This window comes from Zootoca vivipara, chromosome 11, assembly GCF_965207765.1.
Source record: "Zootoca vivipara chromosome 11, rZooViv2.hap1.1, whole genome shotgun sequence".
In the NCBI taxonomy this organism is placed as follows: domain Eukaryota; kingdom Metazoa; phylum Chordata; class Lepidosauria; order Squamata; family Lacertidae; genus Zootoca; species Zootoca vivipara.
The window spans coordinates 45941869-45963586 of record NC_142594.1 but is presented as its reverse complement, the minus strand read 5'-3'; the positions used below and the strand labels follow the sequence as shown (position 1 = coordinate 45963586).

At 42.3% G+C, this 21718-nt stretch overlaps 1 protein-coding gene across 1 annotated transcript in view; it reads right to left on the bottom strand.

Annotated features, from left to right (window-relative positions):
• Positions 1-21718, bottom strand: part of PTPRN2 (protein tyrosine phosphatase receptor type N2) — a 615253-nt gene that overhangs the window by 420134 nt on the left and 173401 nt on the right. The window contains exons 6-9 of the mRNA XM_035129839.3: positions 16351-16804; positions 8554-8799; positions 6100-6140; positions 3524-3915 (exon numbers count right to left, since the gene is read on the bottom strand). Of these exons, the coding sequence (XP_034985730.2) occupies positions 3524-3915; positions 6100-6140; positions 8554-8799; positions 16351-16804 (1133 nt within the window). The remainder of the gene's footprint in view (positions 1-3523; positions 3916-6099; positions 6141-8553; positions 8800-16350; positions 16805-21718) is intronic.

The following is a 21718-nucleotide window of genomic DNA, read 5'->3' as shown; positions in this document are numbered from 1 at the left end:
CATTTCAAAAGTATATAAACCAAAAAAGAATTTCCAAAAAGTCCAGAGATAAAGATAGAAATAGAATTTAACTATAAATCCTGATCAACTCACTGGATTGTCTGGGCTGCCGGCTCCCGAGGAACAGAAAGGTCTTTCTTAGTCTTAACTTCTTTCTGCAGGGCAATCACAACCACAGTCTCTCTCCCCTTTTACCCTGCATTTAGGGGAGATTCTCTTTGATGCCTTTGAGGAATCCTTTTAAGTTGAAATCTTCTGTTTACGGCTTCGGGTTTCTGTTTACTGTCTCTTATGTTACCGTAGGGGGGGGTGGCTTCCTCTTTTCCCCTCTCTCCCAGGTCCAAATTGTTGCCTTAATTTACATTCCAAAGAATCCAAATTACTCACAGTCTATTCATTTGCTGAATGTTCTTTGAAGAATTGGCCACCTCCACTTCCCAGACTCGCAGCTTCGCACTCTCAGAGCAGCAATGTCAGCCTGTCCGCCGCGGTTCACCTCCTCGCTCTCGGGGGCTTAAACAAAGCCGATCCGGGGAGGAGAGAGCCCGCTTTTGGCGCCGCCAGGCAAAATCTGTCCCCAAAAAGCTCGATTTGGGGCTTTTAAGGAGGTTTCGCTTCGCTGGAACGATTCCCTCCACCTCTGAAGCGCCGAGGTCCGCTCCGCTGTGCGGACCCCCGTCTGAGCAAGATGGCGTGGTCAACCGGAAGCCGCTGCAAACCTCTCTCTCTCCACACTCTATATTTAATCTTAAGGTCCTTCCCCAAACTGACACTAACCATTGAATATAACTTAAACTTACAGCTTCATTTCCAGCTGCCTGTGAGTCTAGGCTCTACCACCATCCTTCTTTGCTTCTTTCTATTACACTGCTCCTTTCCGCATATCAGAAAGTGCAAGGCCATTCCCCACCGAGTCATCCCTCTTCCACACTGGACCACAACAGACCACTTGGCCCCATAATCTACCAGTTAACTCTTCTCTGTTATCATCTCCACCCAGTCTTCTACTCTCCAGTCAAATCACGCCCTCTTCAAACCCACGTAACTTAAGGCTACTTTGTACTTAGATTTAGAACATGGCAGCTGGGATAGCTCAGCTGGTAGGGGGGCATGAGACTCTTAATCTCAAGGTTGTGGGTTCAAACCCCACGGTGGGCAAAATATTCCTGCATTGCAGAGGGCTGGATGAGATGACCCTCGTGGTTCCCTTCCAACTCTACAAATTCTATGATTTGGTGTATGACTCTGAAATGTATGGAGGGGTGTCTACACATTTCATTCTGGTGAGAAGCAGGGGATCAATCATGGTTCCTATGGGGAAAAGGTATATGAACCTACAGAAAAATGAGCTAAATAAATAGAAGTTGTTGTTGTTGTTGTTAAGTGTGTTATAAGAAATTTAAGGTCATATATATATATATATATATATATATATATATATATATATATATATATACACACACATATATATAATGTTCATATATGTACCAAGTTTACACATACATAAATATATGAACCACATGTCTGAAACCCACAGAAAAAGTCCTGAAACCATTTTGTCTCTCCCCAAATTGACCTCAAATATTTCTCTGCAAGGTCAAAGGAAATGGGAAGCCTCCATTGTGTCTTTGTTCACAAATCCTGCCTAAAGGGCACATTTAAGATATGAATAGGGTGAGCCTGTGACCTGTGACCTGGATTCAGGAATTATGTAGATATCATAACAAAAGAGTGGCCCAAACCCAGGTAATGCAATCAGGTAACCTGGCAGACAGGAGATGAATAACACACTCAGAATTTATGTTGTAGTCTGCCCCTTCTCTGATGTGCATATGATGTATTGGGGGGGTGGTCTTGGGCTACACCCCTTCTGTGATGTATGTATGATGTATGGAGGGGTGGTCTTGGGCTCCATTGTGGGCAGTCTATATAAGGGCTTGCACAGCTTTGTCCTGGGTCATCCTCCTCTCTCCTGCATGTAGGGGGAGCACCCTGTTGCAATAGTTTTAATAAAGATCAGGCTTCCTAGCTGCTTTGCTTCTCAGAATTCTCTGGTTGGTCTCTGTTATTTTCTCCTAACAATGGAGAACCTACAAAGGACTCTATAAGGGCTCTTGTGCACCCCATAAGGGAAAAGGAGCAGTTTTTGTTTACAACAAGTGCATTCAGGCAGCACACCCCTTTGGTAGGAATAGGGAACCGGCAGCTCTCGAGTTGCTGTTGGACTTCAGCTCCCATTTACTTCACACGGTGTGGTCTGTGCGCAGAATCACAGGAGTTGTGGATCAGCACTATCAGGGGGTCTGCAGGTGTCCTGGCCCTTCACCATAGTTAGAAAAAACCATATGCTTCCAATCCTTCACGGATTGCATAGCTCAGTCTGTAGAGCACAGTACAGTACTCTTAATTTAAGGGTTGTGGGTTTGAGCATTGCAGGGATACTTGTGGTCCCTTCCAACTCTACAATTCTATGAGGCTAGGTTTTCTGCTCAGAAGGTAAATAGGGCATTGTTAACACACCCATAAGTTTTATTTTCTTTTATTTTTTAAAGGACTGGGGAAAAACTTGGACAAGCTCAGTGGTTTCCTTAAAATATCCTGGTGACAACTATCTGTTCCGGAGTCCCATTCCCCAGCAGCCTTACATTACAGAGCTCAGCAGCATGTATTAAATTGTTCAGGCAGTGTTTCTGGAAGCCAAGGCACAATAAGCAAACTCGAATTCCACAACCTATCTGCCTGTAAATAGAAGAATGTTCCCAGCATAAACTGTATCAGTGCCACACTGATCAGGGCTCCACTGCTTAAAAGAAGAGATTAACACAGCCCAATCCTAGATATGTCTGGCAAGAAGAAAGCCTTGATGTAGAAAGTAGAGCTTACTCCTAAGTACACATTTGATTTTAGCATTTGTCTCGCCTACAACAGCAGTGCTACTTCCAATATTTACCACAGGAAAATTGGGCCAAGAATCCTAATGTACAACATTAATCATATTTTGCACTGCGAAGCCTAATATTCAAAGAGCACATCTGTAAAACCATTAATACTGCTACTAATGTACTCTGCAGTCCACAAGGCCACCAAAGGACAGTGTGAGAAGTAGATAAATGGCCTTCATTTTATGTATTTTCACAGGGAATGTGGAAGCCCTGACTTTTCTGTCAAATCAGTTCAGGGAGATAGTAGCTAACAAAAAATGCATTTGGGTGACTTTTTTAAAAAAAACAACAACAAGTTTTTAAAAATATATCACACTGATAAGGTCATTTTAAATTTTACTCTTAGCTTTGAAATAGATGCTGCAAGTTTTACATTATTTGCTGTTCTAGTATTTTGAACTACAGAAACTGTTTCTTGGATGTTACTGTGAGCTGCTTGAATGTCCAGCAGACCCGGGGGCACATACATTCGAAAAATTAAGTAAATATTTCAGTATTCACAAATAACCTACTTTAACCATTTTATATTCTAAACACACATATATGCACACAAACACACACACACACACATTTATACTTACTCTTCCTCTGTCACAATGTATCCATATTCATCCTCTTTAGAAGGCTTGGCATCCAGCTGAAGGCCTTCTCCCAATTTTTTTTGAGTTTCTTCATAGACACTTTTATCCTGAATCAAAGTACTCTTAATCCAGTGATGAAGCTCAGACAGTTCTTTAGAGTTAGGTTCCGACTCAGCTTTCTTTTCAGCTATCAACTCCCTCGAGAATGTTTCGCTCTTCACATTTTCAACCCCAACCGTCACCTCCTCAGAGGAAGAGGAGGAGAGATCTAAATCCTCCGACTTCTTCATTTCTGTTTTAAAAGATTCTTTGGACATAGGCTCCTTAAGAAGATTTTCAGTTGTGATATCCTCATTCAGGAAATCAAGTAGTTTTTTACTCAAATGGTTCTCCTATATTACAAAAAAACAAAAACAGTGTCATTCATAACAATTTTGAACATGCATTAATGGGGCATCTATGTGAACAAGGGCACAAAATTAATAGAATCCTGAAGCTATACTAAGTACATGAGTAGACACTGTTGTCCACTTATGAAAGATGAAAACTAGAAATCACTTTAGCCTGGGGTGCAACTTTTGACAGCTCTTAGATTTCACCGTAGAAAATGTTGCCTGTATTTTCCCCGAAACTGCTTTTCTTTTCTTAAATTTGACTGATCTCAAGGTGCCTCATCTTTTGGAAGCACTGAAGTATGTCTAAACCTAAAGCACTATCATTAATTTCTTTTTGTCCAGCCTTATGTTACACGAAGGAACCCTAGACATCCCTGTTTGACTCAGTTCAAGTCTTCCTGCTGACAGTGGCATGAGTCCACTAAGTCTTTCCACCAAGTTATGATTTCAAATTCTGGGTCTTTCAAATCAGCTAGGCTTGAGATGTAGAAACAGCCCCATCACTTAGTCTAAATTCTTAACTCTTTGGAGGGTGGAACTGTCTAAGACCAAATTCTGGATTTTTCTTCTGCTTTACACTTCAGAAACATGATTTGAAATTCAATTAAAATCTGCTGTGTAGTTCCATTCCCGTGCACCTTGTTATGTGGTGTTAAGAGCAGCACAGTAGGGACGCGGGTGGCACTGTGGTCTGAACCACTGAGGCTCTTGGGCTTCCCAATCGGAAGGTTGGCGGTTCGAATCCCCACCAACGGGAGTGAGCTCCCATTGCTTTGTCCCAGGTGCTGCCAACCTAGCCGTTCGAAAGCACGCCAGTGCAAGTAGATAAATAGGTACCACTGTGACAGGAAAGTAAATGGCATTTCCAGGCGCTCTGGCTTACATCACGGTGTCCCATTGTGCCAGAAGCAGTTTAATCATGCTGGCCACAGGACTTGGAAAGCTGTGGACAAACACAAGCTCCCTCAGCCTGAAGTGAGATGAGTGCCGCAACACCATAGTTGCCTTTCATTGGACTTAACCTTCCAGGGGTCCTTTACCTTTACCATAAGAGCAGCACAGAAAGCCTGGCCCTACTCACACAAGCTGTAACTGGGTCCCAAATCATTTCCTGCATTACTGTAAAACTGTGTAACCAAGACCAGGTCTTTCTCCTCCTTCATTTCAAGCCCCATACACCTTAATTTTTCATGCATGGAAATCTTAAGTTAAGGGATGCCTGGAAGAAATCCAAGACCCAATAAACTCTTCTGGGAAGGTTCACACCCCTTTTCTGTAAAATCAAGGGCACACACCATACCTTCAATAAAGGTGTCTTCAGCTCACATGAACCAAAGCTGGATTTTAAACAATGTTATTACTGTTTAGCTGTAGTGGTTATTGTGGTGGCACCTGTACTATGGAACTCCCTGCCTATTGACATTAGGCAGGTACCATCACTGCATTCTTTTAGATGTCTGCTGAAAACATTTATGCTTTGGTGGGCCTATCCAGATGCATGATTTGGTTATATTTGCTTCAGATGTTTTATTCTGCTTTATTGTTTTTTAAAAAAAACATTTTAAACATTTTATTGTTTTTAGATACCTTATATGTTTTAATTGGTTTTTTTAAAAAAAATAAAAATGTGTTTTAGGCGCATCCAATATGTGCGCGGCTGTACACACGTACTTTGCGCCAAACCCAGAAGCGACCTGAAAATGTCATAAAGTTGTCACAAAAAGGTGTGGAACAGGGCAGGGATGCCTTATGTTTTTGTCACCCATGGGCAGGATATAAATTTAATTAAGAAACAAACTAGCAAATTAGCTGAGGCATCTATAGCACACGTGTATCATGCGGTTTTTAGAGGTGAATGAAAATGCTACTCTGAATTTTGCTGGTGCATTCACAGGTGGTGAATTGGAGGGGGTGGCATTCACTGATTTTGGGGAGTAAAGGAGCAATACTGGTGAGTGACAAAACAAAAACACACACACACACACACACCGCTATCTGCTGCTAATGCCCCCACTCCCACTGTCTGAAATCCACTGATGGTTGGAAGTGCACCTCCGTCTGTGTGCCATTGTTGTCACTGTGTTATGAACTGAACCTCAATTATTTTTATTACATTATATTTAGCATATCTTGTATGACGTGCATTTGTTGTCGATATTTATATTTAAACATGCAAGTTACCTCATTTTTAGTCCTGGCATCTTCATTCTGTGCCCCTTCATCTGTGGGAACATTGAACAAGCATGTGTTGTGGGACAATATAGAACATTGTGTGTATAATGCAGACACTGCTGCACTGGCTTTGCTTTTCTATAGATTGTGGCGTTATTTACTGTACATTAAACATTAAGATGTTGCCGCTGAAAGGCGAAAGTAAAAGCATAGATCAGGTTTGTCACTTTGACTCCATTTGGACAGCTTGCTAATGGAAGATCAATGGAAGCAGTACTGTAAGAGTGCATTATATTAATTAGTTCAATAGTATGGCTGACGAATTTACCTCTGTTTACCAGTGCCTTAAAAAAAAAAATCAATACCATGTCTTTTGCTAGCATAGAAATAATGGCTACAGTAATGAATGCGGAATGGCAACAGATTTACGTTTCAGGCACTTTTTAGGGGGAAAAATGGATTTCATGTGCTCATCTAACCCTTTATTTTAATAAAGTAGGCACTTCAAAATAATGGTTTCTGGGTTATTGTGACTACTCAGAGGTAAATACGGGATACCGAATTGCCTTTTTTAGGATAGGAACAGGAAGCCTTTGTGAGGCTTATAAGCATGATAAACAGAGATTTCATGCATCTCTCACATGAGTCACAAAATGACCTAACAATGGACCTGTCCACATCTCATTTTTATCCACAGCAATAAACTCAGACACTTCTAACTGATCCACATGTAAAGCAATGTGCCGTTTGCATGTTTCCTGCCACATGCATCTGCATGCACCTATTTGATCAATGAACACGAGGCGCTGTAAAGCTTAGTGAGAGGACTAAACACCTGTGTGAGAGTGGGACGAGGAAACTAAATTCAGAAACACAGGCCACTCTAACTGATTGGCACATGCTTTTTTAAAAATCAGGCCTCAAAACTATGAGTTCTCCAAAACAAATTAGTACCATGTCTGCCCTACTTTTCCTGAATGGGTCATAAAATCATAGAATGGTAGAGTTGGAAGGGACCATGAGGGTAATCTAGTCCAACCCCCTGCAACCTATACTGATGGCTAATTATTTTAGTAGGTCACTTAAATGCAGTGCCTGTTTCACAAGCAGTGCCGGATTTACGTATAAGCTAAACAAGCTATAGCTTAGGGCCCCACTCTCTTGTCCCCCCCCCCCCGAAAAATATACTTCTTAATTGTATTTCATATCAACAATTACTTTGATAAAATACATATTTTGTTATGTGCAAATGGTTTTAGATACCTATTAGGTCCATAAATTGCCATATAGCATATATTCAACACAAAAAAAAAACAGTGACAATTTGTTGTTGACAAAGGACAGCTGGACATATAAAGGGCCCCATTACCTTCAGTAGCTTAGGGCCTCATCAAACCTAAGTCCGGCCCTGTTCACGAGGTGCATCTAAATTGTTTACAACAGTGCTATCAGTTAACCAAGTGAACAATTAAGCCTCATAAAAATGCAGCTGTATCTTAAGGTGGCAGTGGCAGAATGAGTTAATTGCATCAGGTCGTTGCTTAGGACAAGGGTGGGCAACACACAGGACTCCAAAGCCCAGGAAGCCCCAGTCACCTTTTCCTACAATCAGCCATCAGCTGGGTGTCCAGGAAGAGTGTACTGTTCCCACACTTCTAATAGCAACAGTAATATCGTGTAAATAGGAAACACTGGGGAGCAGGCTTTAACCTATCCCCCACAGTACTCCCAATGCAAGGATGTTCACTGCCCTTATGTTGATAATAGCTGCATAGAGACAGCAGTTTGCAATTTTAATGGGGAGGTAGATGTGTGGGAATTACATTCCCCAAACAACTATCTCCTCCTTTAAATCATGGAGCAACCTTCACTCACCTAATTGCCCACAGCAAGTTGGGATTGAGTGAATAGCACCCATCCCACCCTCTGAACAAAATATAATCATGGCAGTAGGAAAGGGAAGCTACATGAACGGCCCTACTATTGGGCTAAGTGGCATAATCGCCTCATGGAACAGATGCTGTGGGGCAGCAGTGGAACCCCCCTGGGTGTTCCTCCTAACCCCCTGCCCCTGGGACCAGTCTCATCTACTGGAGGACAGAATTGTGGGTTACACAACATGTCCCCATCCCCTAAACTAGCTTGCTGTCGTATTGGCTGCTGTCCTGTCACTAGTGCTGAAGTAAGATTCAGCAGCCAAGTTGTTTGACTTCAGTATGTGGAACGTGCCAGGGAGGAACCATCTTGTCCACCTCAGGCAGCAAAATATATTGGTCTGGGAAGCTAACAGTAAGGCAATGATAAGTGGAGGGGAGCTCGCAAGCAGCAGGGAGAATAGGGCAGTGAGCCGGCAGTGGGACGGGTGAGCAGGTAAGTTCCTCCTCTTTGCATCTTTGTGCATGGCTGTTTTAAGACTGAATTCCTTCAGAAAGGAAAGGAAAGCTGCCATGGTGGATATAGTACCTTGTAAAGGGTAACCGGCTCTCATTAATCCCATCTCATAATCATCTTTTTCTTCGGCATCCACTCTCTTCTCTTCTGTCTCTCCTCCAACCTTCCCAGCGGCATTCTTCTTTTCTTCATCTACATCAACAGCCTGAATGGCATCAGCAATGATATCTGCCATCTCGTCCAGCTCTAGCGGGCTCAACTTATCTACATCCACATGATGTTTCTTCAGGTCCCTCAGAACGTCCTGAATAAATATTTCTTAGGAAGGGAGGGAGGGAAGGAGGAGAAACTTGATTACTTATGAAAAGTCTGATGGTATGTGCAAGGAAAAGAAAAACAAAGCATTGTAGTCTCTGCTCCAGTCCTCAGTAGGAGCTATTTAATTATCTATGAAGTCTTGACTACATTATTCTGTGCTAATCTGTATTCATAAATATAGCCTTGGAAATGTTTTTTCTCTCTCCTCTTATTCAAATGTGTTTATTGAATAGTTTCAATGTTACTAATTCATGGGATTATCTTCTTATAGGAATCAGTAATTAGATCACTTTTCTCACTGGACATGCCTTGCCCTACTGAAACAATTGATTTGGGATAAATTAGTGGCAAAACTTTTCCCAGACCAATATGGTTTATTCAGGAATGCCTGTATCCCTAGGACAAAAATGTATTTATTTTATCACATTAGTGGTCTCTCCCTCCCCTCCCCATTACAAACCCTATATCAAGACTTCCTAACAAAATCAACTTATGCTGTACTAAAGCTGCTTAACTATAGAAATAAATTATGATTACACTCAGTCAACCATAATGTAGTTTTTGCAGAGTAAAGATAGAGGGCACATCAATATAATTACATATAAGAAACATGCAGTCTGCTGAAAAAAGAAAAGGACCAGAGCTATTTTTCTACTAGGTATCCACAAAAGAAGGAGGGACTTTAAATAAATCACCACCACTGAATTATGAAGCAGCAATATCAATTTGACTTACCCAGTCACGTAAAGGGCTTAACTGGGGTGTTAAATGGGGAGATCTCAAGCGTGTCATGGCCCATCCCTATAAAGTCTATCCAATACTGGCCATGAAACAGAGGGCTCTCATCGGAATCCCACATCTTATCATTCTACCCAACACAAATTCCCAGGAGGAGCTTCCCACAGACCTACCGTACCTGCCAACCTCCAAACAGGCAGGTGGTTCAGACATCTACAATGAACCAATCAAAATGCAAGGTGCACAAAATTGTCTTGAAACTCTCCGCTCCCTAAGAAGTTCCCAACTTGAAGAGACAAGGAGCACAACAAGGAGCAGCTCAGAGGAGATTGCCATGTTTTAAAACTGTCATGGACTGGCTGGATGTGGAGGCGTGGGAGGGGGGGGAGAGGCACCAGCCAAGGAATCCCCAGGGGAAGAAGGTTTAGAGCCAGGGGATTGGTGGGGGGGACGAAGATGAGTCGTCAGAGGGGGAAGGAGCAGACAGGGAGGAGGAGGTGTCAGAAGCAGAAGAGGTAACAGGGTTTAGTGAACAGGAAGAAGCTGCAGCAGAGCACAATTCAGACTCTGATCAGAATCCAGGGAGTCTCCCTCTCCTGCTGTGACCAGCTCTCCTCCCTTCTGGACTCCTAGAACACACAGGGAAATGAAGAAATGAGAAACAGAAATCGTGCTCCGGTGGCGGTGGGAGGCCCCATTAGCTAAAGTGGTATCTCAGGTTAAGAATGGACCTCCAGAACGAATTAAGTTCTTAACCCGAGGTACCACTGTAGAGGGTTGTTGTGCACAAATGAAGCCTGAGACTGCGTGGGAAACACCCTGGAAAGGAGGAGTCCCAGGAAGTCCTTGCAACTGCTTCATCGTGGTAAGACCTCCTGAAAACCACTAGGCCGAGCTGTGGTTTGTTTCCTTGAATAAAGCGTTAACTTCACTGACCTCAGTATTGCTTTGTTGGTGACCTATGCCTGACTCCCAGCCCTGACAAAACTTCCTATAATTTCAGTTTAAGCCCTACAGTTTTCAGCCTCCAACATGCTTGCCCCGATTATATTTGGAGCCATATTGCTGCTGCCAACAGAATTCGCACATACAGATATCCCAGGTGCTGCTCACTGTGGTACTTGCTAAATGACCATTCAGCATTGACCCAACTTCTCACTTCCAGATAGCCAACTGCTTGGTGGGGCTGACCTGTCTTGTATATGCAGGTTCCTGCCTGGCTGGAAAGGACAGTATTTTTGTTGTTGAAATATAATTTAATATCTAATGATATATCCATGCTAATTCACATTTATAATAATAATAATTATTTATATTTTTATGACCCAATCTTCATCAATGTCAGGAAATAAATATGTCTTTTAACACAAGAACCCTGATCTCATTTGTTTATGCTACAAAACGAAATGTAAATAAATGTTTTCTGAACTATATTGGATCTTCTGTCTGTTGAAATGAGAGTTATAGCTGCGTTTTGTTCTGATGTATGTCAGATGTGGACAGAGTAAAGGAAATGAGTTTATCAATGACCCCAAAGAACATAAATGGAATATGACATCTGAGGCAAGATGATTTCTACAAAGAAAATCAAACAACAGACTTCTAAACGTGTTATTAACAGATGTTTTCAAAGGAGAAAATATTAAAAGATATTGGAGATGAAAAATACATTAAGTAAACAAAAGTAAATGGAGGAATCTGAAAAGAGATAGCCAACAGTGCCAAACTATAGGTAATAGACTGAGAACATTTTCACCCAGTCAGAATGAAAAGTAACCTATTGTTACTTGTTACGTAAATAAGTCTGCATGAGCTTGGGGTGGTCACTAACTCCACACCCCTCCTCTTTTGTGAAATGAGAAGATGACACACAAATTATTTTTAAAAAGCATATCCACTCCCACTTTTGAACTTTAAAAAAAAATCTTTAAAATTGTTGTTTTTCATTGGTTTATTCCTTTTGTAAACCACTTGGAGGTTTTTTTGTCAAGCAGTATATAAATATTAGGAAACAAACAAACAAACAAACAAATAAATAGCTGAACATAAGATAGCTGAGTTCATTTCTGGGATTCATAGTGCCCCTTATATCATTCAAGGGGCTTTGTGCCATGTTATTTTTAAAAAAATGCTTTAAAAATGACTATAATGAGCCCTATTCATTTGAGACATGGTGGGATAACATTTAAATGAATGAAACATTTACATTAACAGCCATAATTACATACTTCTATATAAAAGCACCCCGTGGTGCAATCAAGCTTGCAAATATATTCACAGAAGTTAATGACCCACAAGCCCAAACTTATCTACTTCAGTCATCTGTGGCCTAAATGCTGTGGGGCAAGTTGAAAGAACTGTATTTTGCAAAACGTCTGTAACTGGTCAGAAGCAACCTTTTCTTTTCTTTACTTGACTTGGGCGAGCTGCTATTTGCAAGTCTGGGGTAAATTCTGTTGAAAAACCCAAGTGGGTCGTGCCATGAGAAACCCCATGGTGGACAAATGCTTTTTGCCCAGAAGTGGAAGGGAGAGAAAGTCCCAACCAAGGAAAAGTGCGTAACCAAGATCATGGATGGACTATGCCAAAATGACGAAGATGACCGTGAAGAGCAGACAACAAGATGATAATTTTTTTAGTAAAGAGTGGGGGAAATGTATAGAGTACAGTATCGTAAAGATCACTGTAGATATTTAAAAAGGTTAGCAGGATTGTTATAACACTTATAATGCAATAAGACTATAGTTAAAAAAGGATACAAAATGAATTTGAAAAATGTAATTAGATGCAACAGAAACAATAGATAAATACTGGAATGGCATAGTGGGGTAGGGGAGCTAAAAATAATGCCAATATATTTCACATCTGGCAACCAATGCACCCCTTTGGTTTCAGATAGTATATGGGTAGATGAGTCTAAAACACCCAGAATGCAAATTCTCATGGCCCTGTAGCAGCTATGGTGGCTCATTTACCAGAACTAATGTATTTAGCGTTAACTCTAGAAGTGTATACTTGGTTCTGATCAAACATAAGAAACACCTGCTGGATCAGGCCAATGGCCCGTCTAGTCCAGCATCCTGTTCTCACAGTGGCCAACAAGGATTTGTCTGTTCTATCCATTAAGGTCTGGAGGCAAGCAGATTTCAGGTCAATAGGCAAGTTGGGAAACAGACAGGAGAGCAGTCAGGTACACAGGCCATCAAAGCAGCCAGCAGGTAAGTGGGAATGGATGACTGGAGAGCAGCTCATTCCGCACCTTAGTGTCAGGTTCCTCAGACTGAAGAGCTTCTAATCTTGGAATTAGAAGGAGTATTAGGGTAATCTTGCCTTTATGGAGCTGGTAGCTGAAATGCCACCATCTCGCCATTGGCAGTGGTGGTGTTTAAGCAAAGCAGAGAGCATACCTGAAGGAGCGTCTCCACCCCCATTGTTCAGCCTGGATACTGGGGTCCACCTCCAAGGCTCTTCTTGTGGTTCCTTCACTGCGAGAAGCAAAGTTACAGAGGGCCTTCTCGGCAGTGACACCCTCTCCGTGGAACGCCCTCTCATCAGATGTCAAGCAGAACTACAAAACTTTTAGAAGACATCTGAAGGCAGTCCTGTGCATATGTGCTGGAAGCCGCCCAGAGTGGCTGGGGAAACCCAGCCAGATGGATGGTGTATTATTATTATTATTATTATTATTATTATTATTATTATTATTATTATTACCAGGTGCTCCCCCCAATGGGAAGCTACCACAATGCCACAGAGATTAGGTCCTGAGGACCACAGACCCCAGTTTGAGATTCTTAGATATTTACATAGCCTATCTTAAATGCCTATAGTGTACAATTGTACAGGTCAATTATGAGTTCAGTATAAGTTTATGAGCTCATGTAATTTTAATATTGCTGTCTGGTGGGCTTTCCCCTCCCTCCCTGCAAATTGGGTTCAATCCAGCGAAAACCTAGACTGCTGAATAAAAAAACAAAACCCTGTTGATAAAACCTTTCCATTTCAGTTTCATTTGTTTTCAACTCATTTTCTTTTCTTTCATTCTATCGTGTCTTATCTCCCCGGTTCCCTTCCCTAGGTTTCACAGTCTATAGGAAAGCACAGTCGTAATCTCAAGCAGAATGAAAATAAGGGGGAAAGAAATTCAACAGGAGAAAATGAATGGCCAGCAGCCCTACTCCACAGCCCACTGAAAGACATTTGGCAGGTCTTTCTGGTTCATTAAATAAAGCAAAGATAGAGAAATGGTCTGCATTCTGTGAAGTGTGTTGTTTCTCACACTGGGCAGTCACTAGGATGCTAGGAATACCTCCTGAAGATAAGCTTCTTGTTAGAGGAGACTGACATCTTAAGGAAAACTAAGCTGAAAATACGAAGCATTGCTATTGCCTGACAACTACTGAAGATAGAAGCCAAGAGCAATCCCAGGGACAATTTGAAAAACATGGCATAAGTATATTGGAAGATTCATTAGAAAATGTTTCACTGTTGGCAACAAGCTAAGAAAACACTTGGTTTGTGAACAGATATTAAAGAGAAAGAAACTATTTGGAGGGTGGGAATGCCTTTCTTAAATGGTCAACATTGTACTGTACCTAAACATGGTGAAATGTTGCTCTACAACAGGCATCCCCAAACTTCAGCCCTCCAGATGTTTTGGACTACAATTCCCATCATCCCTGGCCACTGGTCCTGTTAGCTAGGGATCATGGGAGATGTAGGCCAAAACATCTGGAGGGCTGTAGTTTGGGGATGCCTGCTCTACAATGTTATGCCTGTGGAAGCCAAACTGTTAAAATCCAATGCATTTTGCAGCATATTGTTCCCTGTAAGTTTTAAGTACTGGTATTTCTTCTCTGTAGATTCCTGCTAAGAAAGGGGAAATAGGGCAGTGCATGATAATGAAATCAGCATGGACCTAGTTTGCTCTAGCAGCAGTCCTATTCCAGATACGTGCAGGGCCACCTGGACTTGCATTTACATTAAAATTTGTGTTTTTTTGAAACCTATTATCAGGCAGCTGCCTCACCATGAACCCTGTCACTCCGGGGGTGCACACACTGGGCTCTCTTCTGTCTAAATAGCAACACTTCAATAGTGTATGGGTTTGGGGAGCAAAAGAAAAACATGAAGGAGAAGACTGTGAGAAACAATATGTAAAAACGTGGTATGTTTAATGCTTCAGGCTTATACAAAGGGAGGATCCTGGCCAATGGTCAGCAGTGATGGGAGCTGTCATCCAAAACACCTGGAGAGAACCAGCCTGGCAAAGATTGCTCTACACACCAACACTACCTACCCCACATTAATAGAAAACTCCACCTAACACTGCATATACCTCCCCAGGAGGGCTGTCAATAGTTACCTGTCATCATAGCTGCCAAGTTTTGGATTTGAAAATAAGGGATCAGCACCCTCACCTGTGCAGTCTACGATTCTCAGGGACAGTCCATGGCGGGGTAATCCCCCCAGGCCACACCAGGCTACACACTATCATATCATATCATATCATATCATATCATATCATATCATATCATATCATAGGCAGGGCAGAGTCAGCTGGAGGGGAGGTGCTGCGAGACAGTGAAGGAGCCGAAGGGAAAGGAACAGGTTAGCCAAGGCTGTTGCTGCTTGCGACTCCAGCCGCTGCCTTCAGGGCCGTCTTAAGCATATCTGGCGCCGTGGTGCAGAGATCCTTCCAGTGCCCCCCCCCCCGTTTCCCAAAGTTGTGAATCTGCTAGAAAAATGCTCATTTTTTGTGTCTTTAAAAAATATCTGCCTAGCAAATTTGTTGGTCTAAAAGTCAATGTGTATCAAACATTTTCTCAATTGGAGCCACTGTTAGTTTGCTTTCATCTCATTAACACATACTGTATGCTTCAGATACCAGTTAAGAGATTTTGCGTACTATTGGTCAGATAACGTTGTTAACATCAGTAGAATTCACAACAACAAAAATGCTTGCCCTAGCACATTTTTCAGCTACAGACTGTCACTGAAAATAATGCATTGGTCAGTCTGAACCATATCAAGTAAACTATGGAAGTAGCATATCCACAAACTGTGCTAGTACTTTCTTTTCGAGTCTAATTCCATAATGGGTACAATCTGAGGGAGCCACTACTCCCAGCCTGTGAAAAGTGGTGGAACTTGGCTATCAGACATTTTGAAAATGTGATAGTTTACAGTACATTCTTGCAGCCCAATGCCAGGTTCCAGGCATTGCAGTGGGTTGGACTAGATGACCCTTGGGTACCTTCCAACTTTACAATTCTACGATTTAATAAAATGTCCTTACAACATAATGCAATTTAGTCCCATATGATTATGCAATTACTGTAATTTCACATTGACTTCTCTGCACAACCTTCACAGAACTTGTGTGCATTGCAGCGGATTATGGGGAGTGATTTATTGCTTATAAAAGGTGCACTGTTCAGACCTGCTCAATCTCACCATCACGGACTAGTAGTCTGAACTGAATCACATGCTTCCCCTCCCCTGTAGCTGTGCATTGGATGCGACAATCAATGGTAGAGAGGGGACATGCCAAGATTGACCTTCTCATTGACAAATCCCTTGATAAACTTCTAAGGAATCCCGGTAGATGAAACTACTGGTCTAGACCAGACATAGGAAAACTTGGCCGTCCAGGTGTTTTGGGACTACAACTCCCATAATCCCTGACCACCGGTCCTGTTAGGTAGGGATGATGGGAGTTGTAGTCCCAAAACATCTGGACGGCCAAGTTTGCCTATGCCTGGTCTAGAACAATAGGTGAGCACTCATATGGAGATGAAATGGATCCCTTACCATCTACTGGAGTTAGAGGGGCCTTCGTATCACTCTGGACAGAACCAGGTACCAGTCCAGATCCAGGTCTCCTTATGAATGGTGGCCTCATCTCAATATCTCCTGGTTTCTCTTTCAACCTTGTTCCATCAAGATGGTCAGTCTGAGGAGGCTTGAGCCGATGGGTATAGGGGGGAGACACTTTAGTCCTGCCAACAGGAGAACTTCCGTCAAGATTTTTTGCCGCAACTTTCTGAGAGATATATGCATTTAGTGCCGCCAACAGAGCCTTTCTGTCAAATCCGTCATCCGGTTTTAGTAGGAATTTATCTCCCTGTGGTTGGCTGAAGGATCTCACTGGGATGTTTTCAGTATATTTTGAATGGGCTGCTGCTGAATGGGTTAAAGCAGGAGCTTTTCCTTTGGAGTTCTGCACCATGTAGTTGATGATGGTGTCAGGCGGGACGTTATCAACCTAGAAGGAAAAGGAAAGTTGTATTAGAATCGGTCTTATGCTAACCCCTTCTAATTAGCCAACATGGGAACTCCATAAGAATACATAACGGTGTGTTTCCTGCTTTAACTTCATGTTTAAGCAGGGTGGGAGGTAGCCCACATTCTCTGTGCAAAAGGGCTGGATTCTGAAACATATATTAATTATGATGCACATTTACCTGGGTCTGTTTATTTTTTATAAAGAGATAGGCTGTGCGCAAACTCATGCTTACATGGTATGCCTTAAACTCCCTGCTGGATTGGGAAGCCGATGATTATTTGTTTCATTCATTTAACAAAATGTATACACTACTTGGTTGTAATAAAACCCTTAAGCAGTTTACAAGAAATATTAAAATTATCATTTTAAAAAGTTCAAAACAATTAAGTATTTAAAAAATAATTTTTATTAACAATAACAAAGATGATATCTCATCAACGCCCACATGTCCTGCTAAGCTCGCCTAAACAAAAATGATTTAAGCAGGTGCCAAGAAGAGTGCCTCATTGATGTCAATAGGCAGGGAGTTCCAAAAATGCAGGTGCTTCCACACTAAAAGATCGATTTCTCACAACTGAGGGCTATTAGCACCTGTAGCAGTACCAGTTCTGCAGATCGAAGCATTCAAGTGGGCAAACATGGGATAGGGAGATCCCACAAGTACACACAACATTTAGTTGGCCAGTCGAAGCTGTTTCTGGGGTGTGGACACTGACACAGGGACTGGACAGAGGAGGAATGGTGGAGACCCCTCCTCCCCAGCCTGAACCTTGCAGAGAAGAGAAAGACAGTATAGCTCAGAGGCAGTACAGCTCAGAGGCAGATGAGGGGCAAAGTTGGGAGCTAATGGGAGACACATTATCACTAGAAAGCATTCCAGACCCCACTTCTTCCAGAACCCGATGAGCATTGGAAGTAGGAGAGCAAAGAACTTGAAGACAAATGGCCCTAAGCAGCCACCGTAAGGTGGGTGGTGCTGTTGGCGACTGAGGAAAGAAGGGGTGTGTGTGGAGATTACTCAGAGCAACACCATTACTCCAAAAGGCTGCAATAAAAGACATTGGTAAAAACTTGTCTATTCCTGGCAGTCTACCATGGGGGGGGGGGGATGGATCGGATTCCCTAGTGCCTGCCACATGCTGGCAGCTTCTAGGAGATTTCACCCCCCAGAGGTGCACTCTATTGTCTCTTGAGACAGATGGATGCCAACAACAAGACAACATTAGATACAATCTACACCCACCTTGCAATTTGAGAAATGCTGAATTTTGATGAATTCCCCCACCCCACCCCCCAAAAAACCCCAGCTTCAATTTAATAAGCCTTATGGAGACATCTGGGGCCCTTTCCCTGCCCACTGGTACGGACAGACAGCAGATTACTTGGAAACACACCCAACCTTGATGTGTTTGATCCAACCTAGTGATGTGTACAATGACGTGCAAATGCAATTTGAAACACAGTGGGCGGAAATGACCTTGCTGCATTTTAGGCCGATAATGTGTACACAGCCACACTTGCAGAGGAACTGAGCGCCCGTGGGATGCTATGAAACTGAACAGGAGGAAAACTGGTCCTCATCTTAGTTGCACAGCTCAGTTGCACAGCTCAGTTATGCAGTGCAAAGCTTCCTGATGAAATCGAAAAGCACGCATACCAACACGGAATCCTAATATCAGAGACATTTGTCCCCCTGCACCAGTGCTAGGAACCTTATGCCAAAGAGTATTTCTACTGCCTTATTATACTGAGCAAGTTGCCAGGGAATTGGCATTCATGCAAAGCATCCTGTGAGCTATTATTATGATAATGATAAACCATAAATGGCTTAAGATAATAACCTATTCTTCTCAAGCCTTTTAAGATTCATAACTCCTTTATCTGTATCCACAATTGTTGTTCAACAATTGGATGTTACTGTACGTCCATAAAATAAGGGAGAAATAAACTGAATCAAGGTGCTACTTATGCTGTACATTGAATGTGAGCAAAGTGATGTGGAAATGTGCAAAGACAAAGAGGCATTCATATGTTGTTGTTTTTTACAAATGCAAAATAGTTATTGAAGTCTAAAGAACAGAGGTCGCCCAAGGAGCAACACGCGGTGTTGCACATGCACAACTGAAGCTTTCTCCCCCAGGCCCATGAAACTCCTTGCTCCCCCACCTAGGCTCCTGAAAGTCAGGGACCCCCTATAATGCCTGGTTGTGGGGAAAGGAAAATCACTGTCCTCTCTACCTGTAAGCAGTCTTTGGATGTCAACATTGTACTCTGAAAGCACAACCATATTCAAACAGTCAACAAAGTAACGAAGACCCTTCCCTTCATACAAACCTTACGAGATAGTTTGCAAAAAGTTTGACCCAGATAATCAAAGGTGGCTTTTTTAATATAAAAAAAAACCCACAGCTACTCGAAAAGTGCCTGAACACTCTCAAATATTGAAGAGGATTTGCGATTTCCCTGAGTCTCCTGTAAACAAACAAGCCCATTAAGAAGAAGAACACAGACACTTCAAGCAGCCTTATACAAATTGGGTACAAGTGTCAATCGCAGGCTAAGCTGGTATCAGGAGAGGACCAGCAGTCTCTCAGCAGCTTGACAGGTCACAACAGTGGCAGACTGGGATGCTCTTTGAAAATTCCTAATTAAAAATATGGCATCAACAGCAGTAAGCCAATTTTGAAAGCACCCTCATTTCTGACAACAAATGTAAAGTCAAAGAGAGAGAGAAAGGCTAGAGCCACATAGAGCCTGAAGTTCCAGTATTAACGTTAAAGCCATCTTTGACCGTGATTCACTATGGGCTACAGACCTGCATTGCCCTGTTCTTTGGCATCTTTGTGGTGGAAGGTCTCTGTACTTTCCATTCGAAAACAAGAGAGGAAAGTTAATTCTATGTTATACTGGAAGTGCCGAGATGGACTGCACTGGATTGTATCCCCTTGACGAAAGTTCACCAGGTCTGATTTTAGTAAAGAACAAAGTCATATGCGGCTAACTTTAGACCAGGAGATAAAATCCAACACAGTCCTTCTGTGTATCTGAAGAAGTGTGCATGCACACGAAAGCTCATTGTTGTTGTTGTTGTTGTTTAGTCGTTTAGTCGTGTCCGACTCTTCGTGACCCCATGGACCATAGCACGCCAGGCACTCCTGTCTTGCACTGCCTCCCGCAATTTGGTCAAACTCATGTTCGTAGCTTCGAGAACACTGTCCAACCATCTTGTCCTCTGTCGTCCCCTTCTCCTAGTGCCCTCAATCTTTCCCAACATCAGGGTCTTTTCCAAGGATTCTTCTCTTCTCATGAGGTGGCCAAAGTATTGGAGCCTGAGCTTCACGATCTGTCCTTCCAGGGAGCACTCAGGGCTGATTTCCTTAAGAATGGATAGGTTTGATCTTCTTGCAGTCCATGGGACTCTCAAGAGTCTCCTCCAGCACCATAATTCAAAAGCATCAATTCTTCGGCGATCAGCCTTCTTTATGGTCCAGCTCTCACTTCCATACATCACTACTGGGAAAACCATAGCTTTAACTATACGGACCTTTGTCGGCAAGGTGATGTCTCTGCTTTTTAAGATGCTGTCTAGGTTTGTCATTGCTTTTCTCCCAAGAAGCAGGCGTCTTTTAATTTCGTGACTGCTGTCACCATCTGCAGTGATCAAGGAGCCCAAGAAAGTAAAATCTCTCACTGCCTCCATTTCTTCCCCTTCTATTTGCCAGGAGGTGATGGGACCAGTGGCCATGATCTTGGTTTTTTTGATGTTGAGCTTCAGACCATATTTTGCGCTCTCCTCTTTCACCCTCATTAAAAGGTTCTTTAATTCCTCCTCGCTTTCTGCCATCAAGGTTGTGTCATCTGCATATCTGAGGTTGTTGATATTTCTTCCGGCAATCTTAATTCCGGCTTGGGATTCATCTAGTCCAGCCTTTCGCATGATGAATTCTGCATATAAGTTAAATAAGCAGGGAGACAATATACAACCTTGTCGTACTCCTTTCCCAATTTTGAACCAATCAGTTGTTCCATACCCAGTTCTAACTGTAGCTTCTTGTCCCACATAGAGATTTCTCAGGAGACAGATGAGGTGATCAGGCACTCCCATTTCTTTAAGAACTTGCCATAGTTTGCTGTGGTCGACACAGTCAAAGGCTTTTGCATAGTCAATGAAGCAGAAGTAGACGTTTTTCTGGAACTCTCTAGCTTTCTCCATAATCCAGCGCATACCAAAATAAAAACTTAGTTGGTCTTTAAGGTGCTACTGAAGGAATTTTTTTATTTTACTACAGTCCTTCTTGGTACTTCTCACCCTTGCTTCATAACAAGTTTCTACAATCTTCATATGGGGGAGAAATTCCTAGAGATAAATGGAACGCAATGGGTCAGGATATGAATGCAAAACAGAAAGGTACTGAAAACCCAGTTAAGACTCTCCACAGGTAAATAATGCAGCGGCAGAATTATGTGATCTTAGAAAATAGCAATCCCGTCACACAACTACTATATCAAATAGCACTAGGATAATTTATTCTATTTTATGTGAAGAGGAGGATGGGGGAGACCCGCTGCATAGAACTTAGCTCTTCCTAATGTATGTTTTTAATCAAAGAATTAATATTGTTTGTGTTACCGCCATTTTATCTGGTCTTTTTATTCCTGCCGAGTACCTCTGGACACTACTAACCTGCCTCATTTAAAAGTAAAATGAGTTTCACAGGGTAATCCCACAGCAGAATAGCTTTTTATTCTTTTTTCCCCTTTTTTGCAAATCTAATTGCTATTAATGACAGGGATTTGTAAATTCACTTTGCTGGCAAAATTAGCTGTATGGCACAGGAAATATCTAGCAAGGGATAAGAGGGCAAAGAAAGAGAGAGCTGGAGGGGGCAGGCT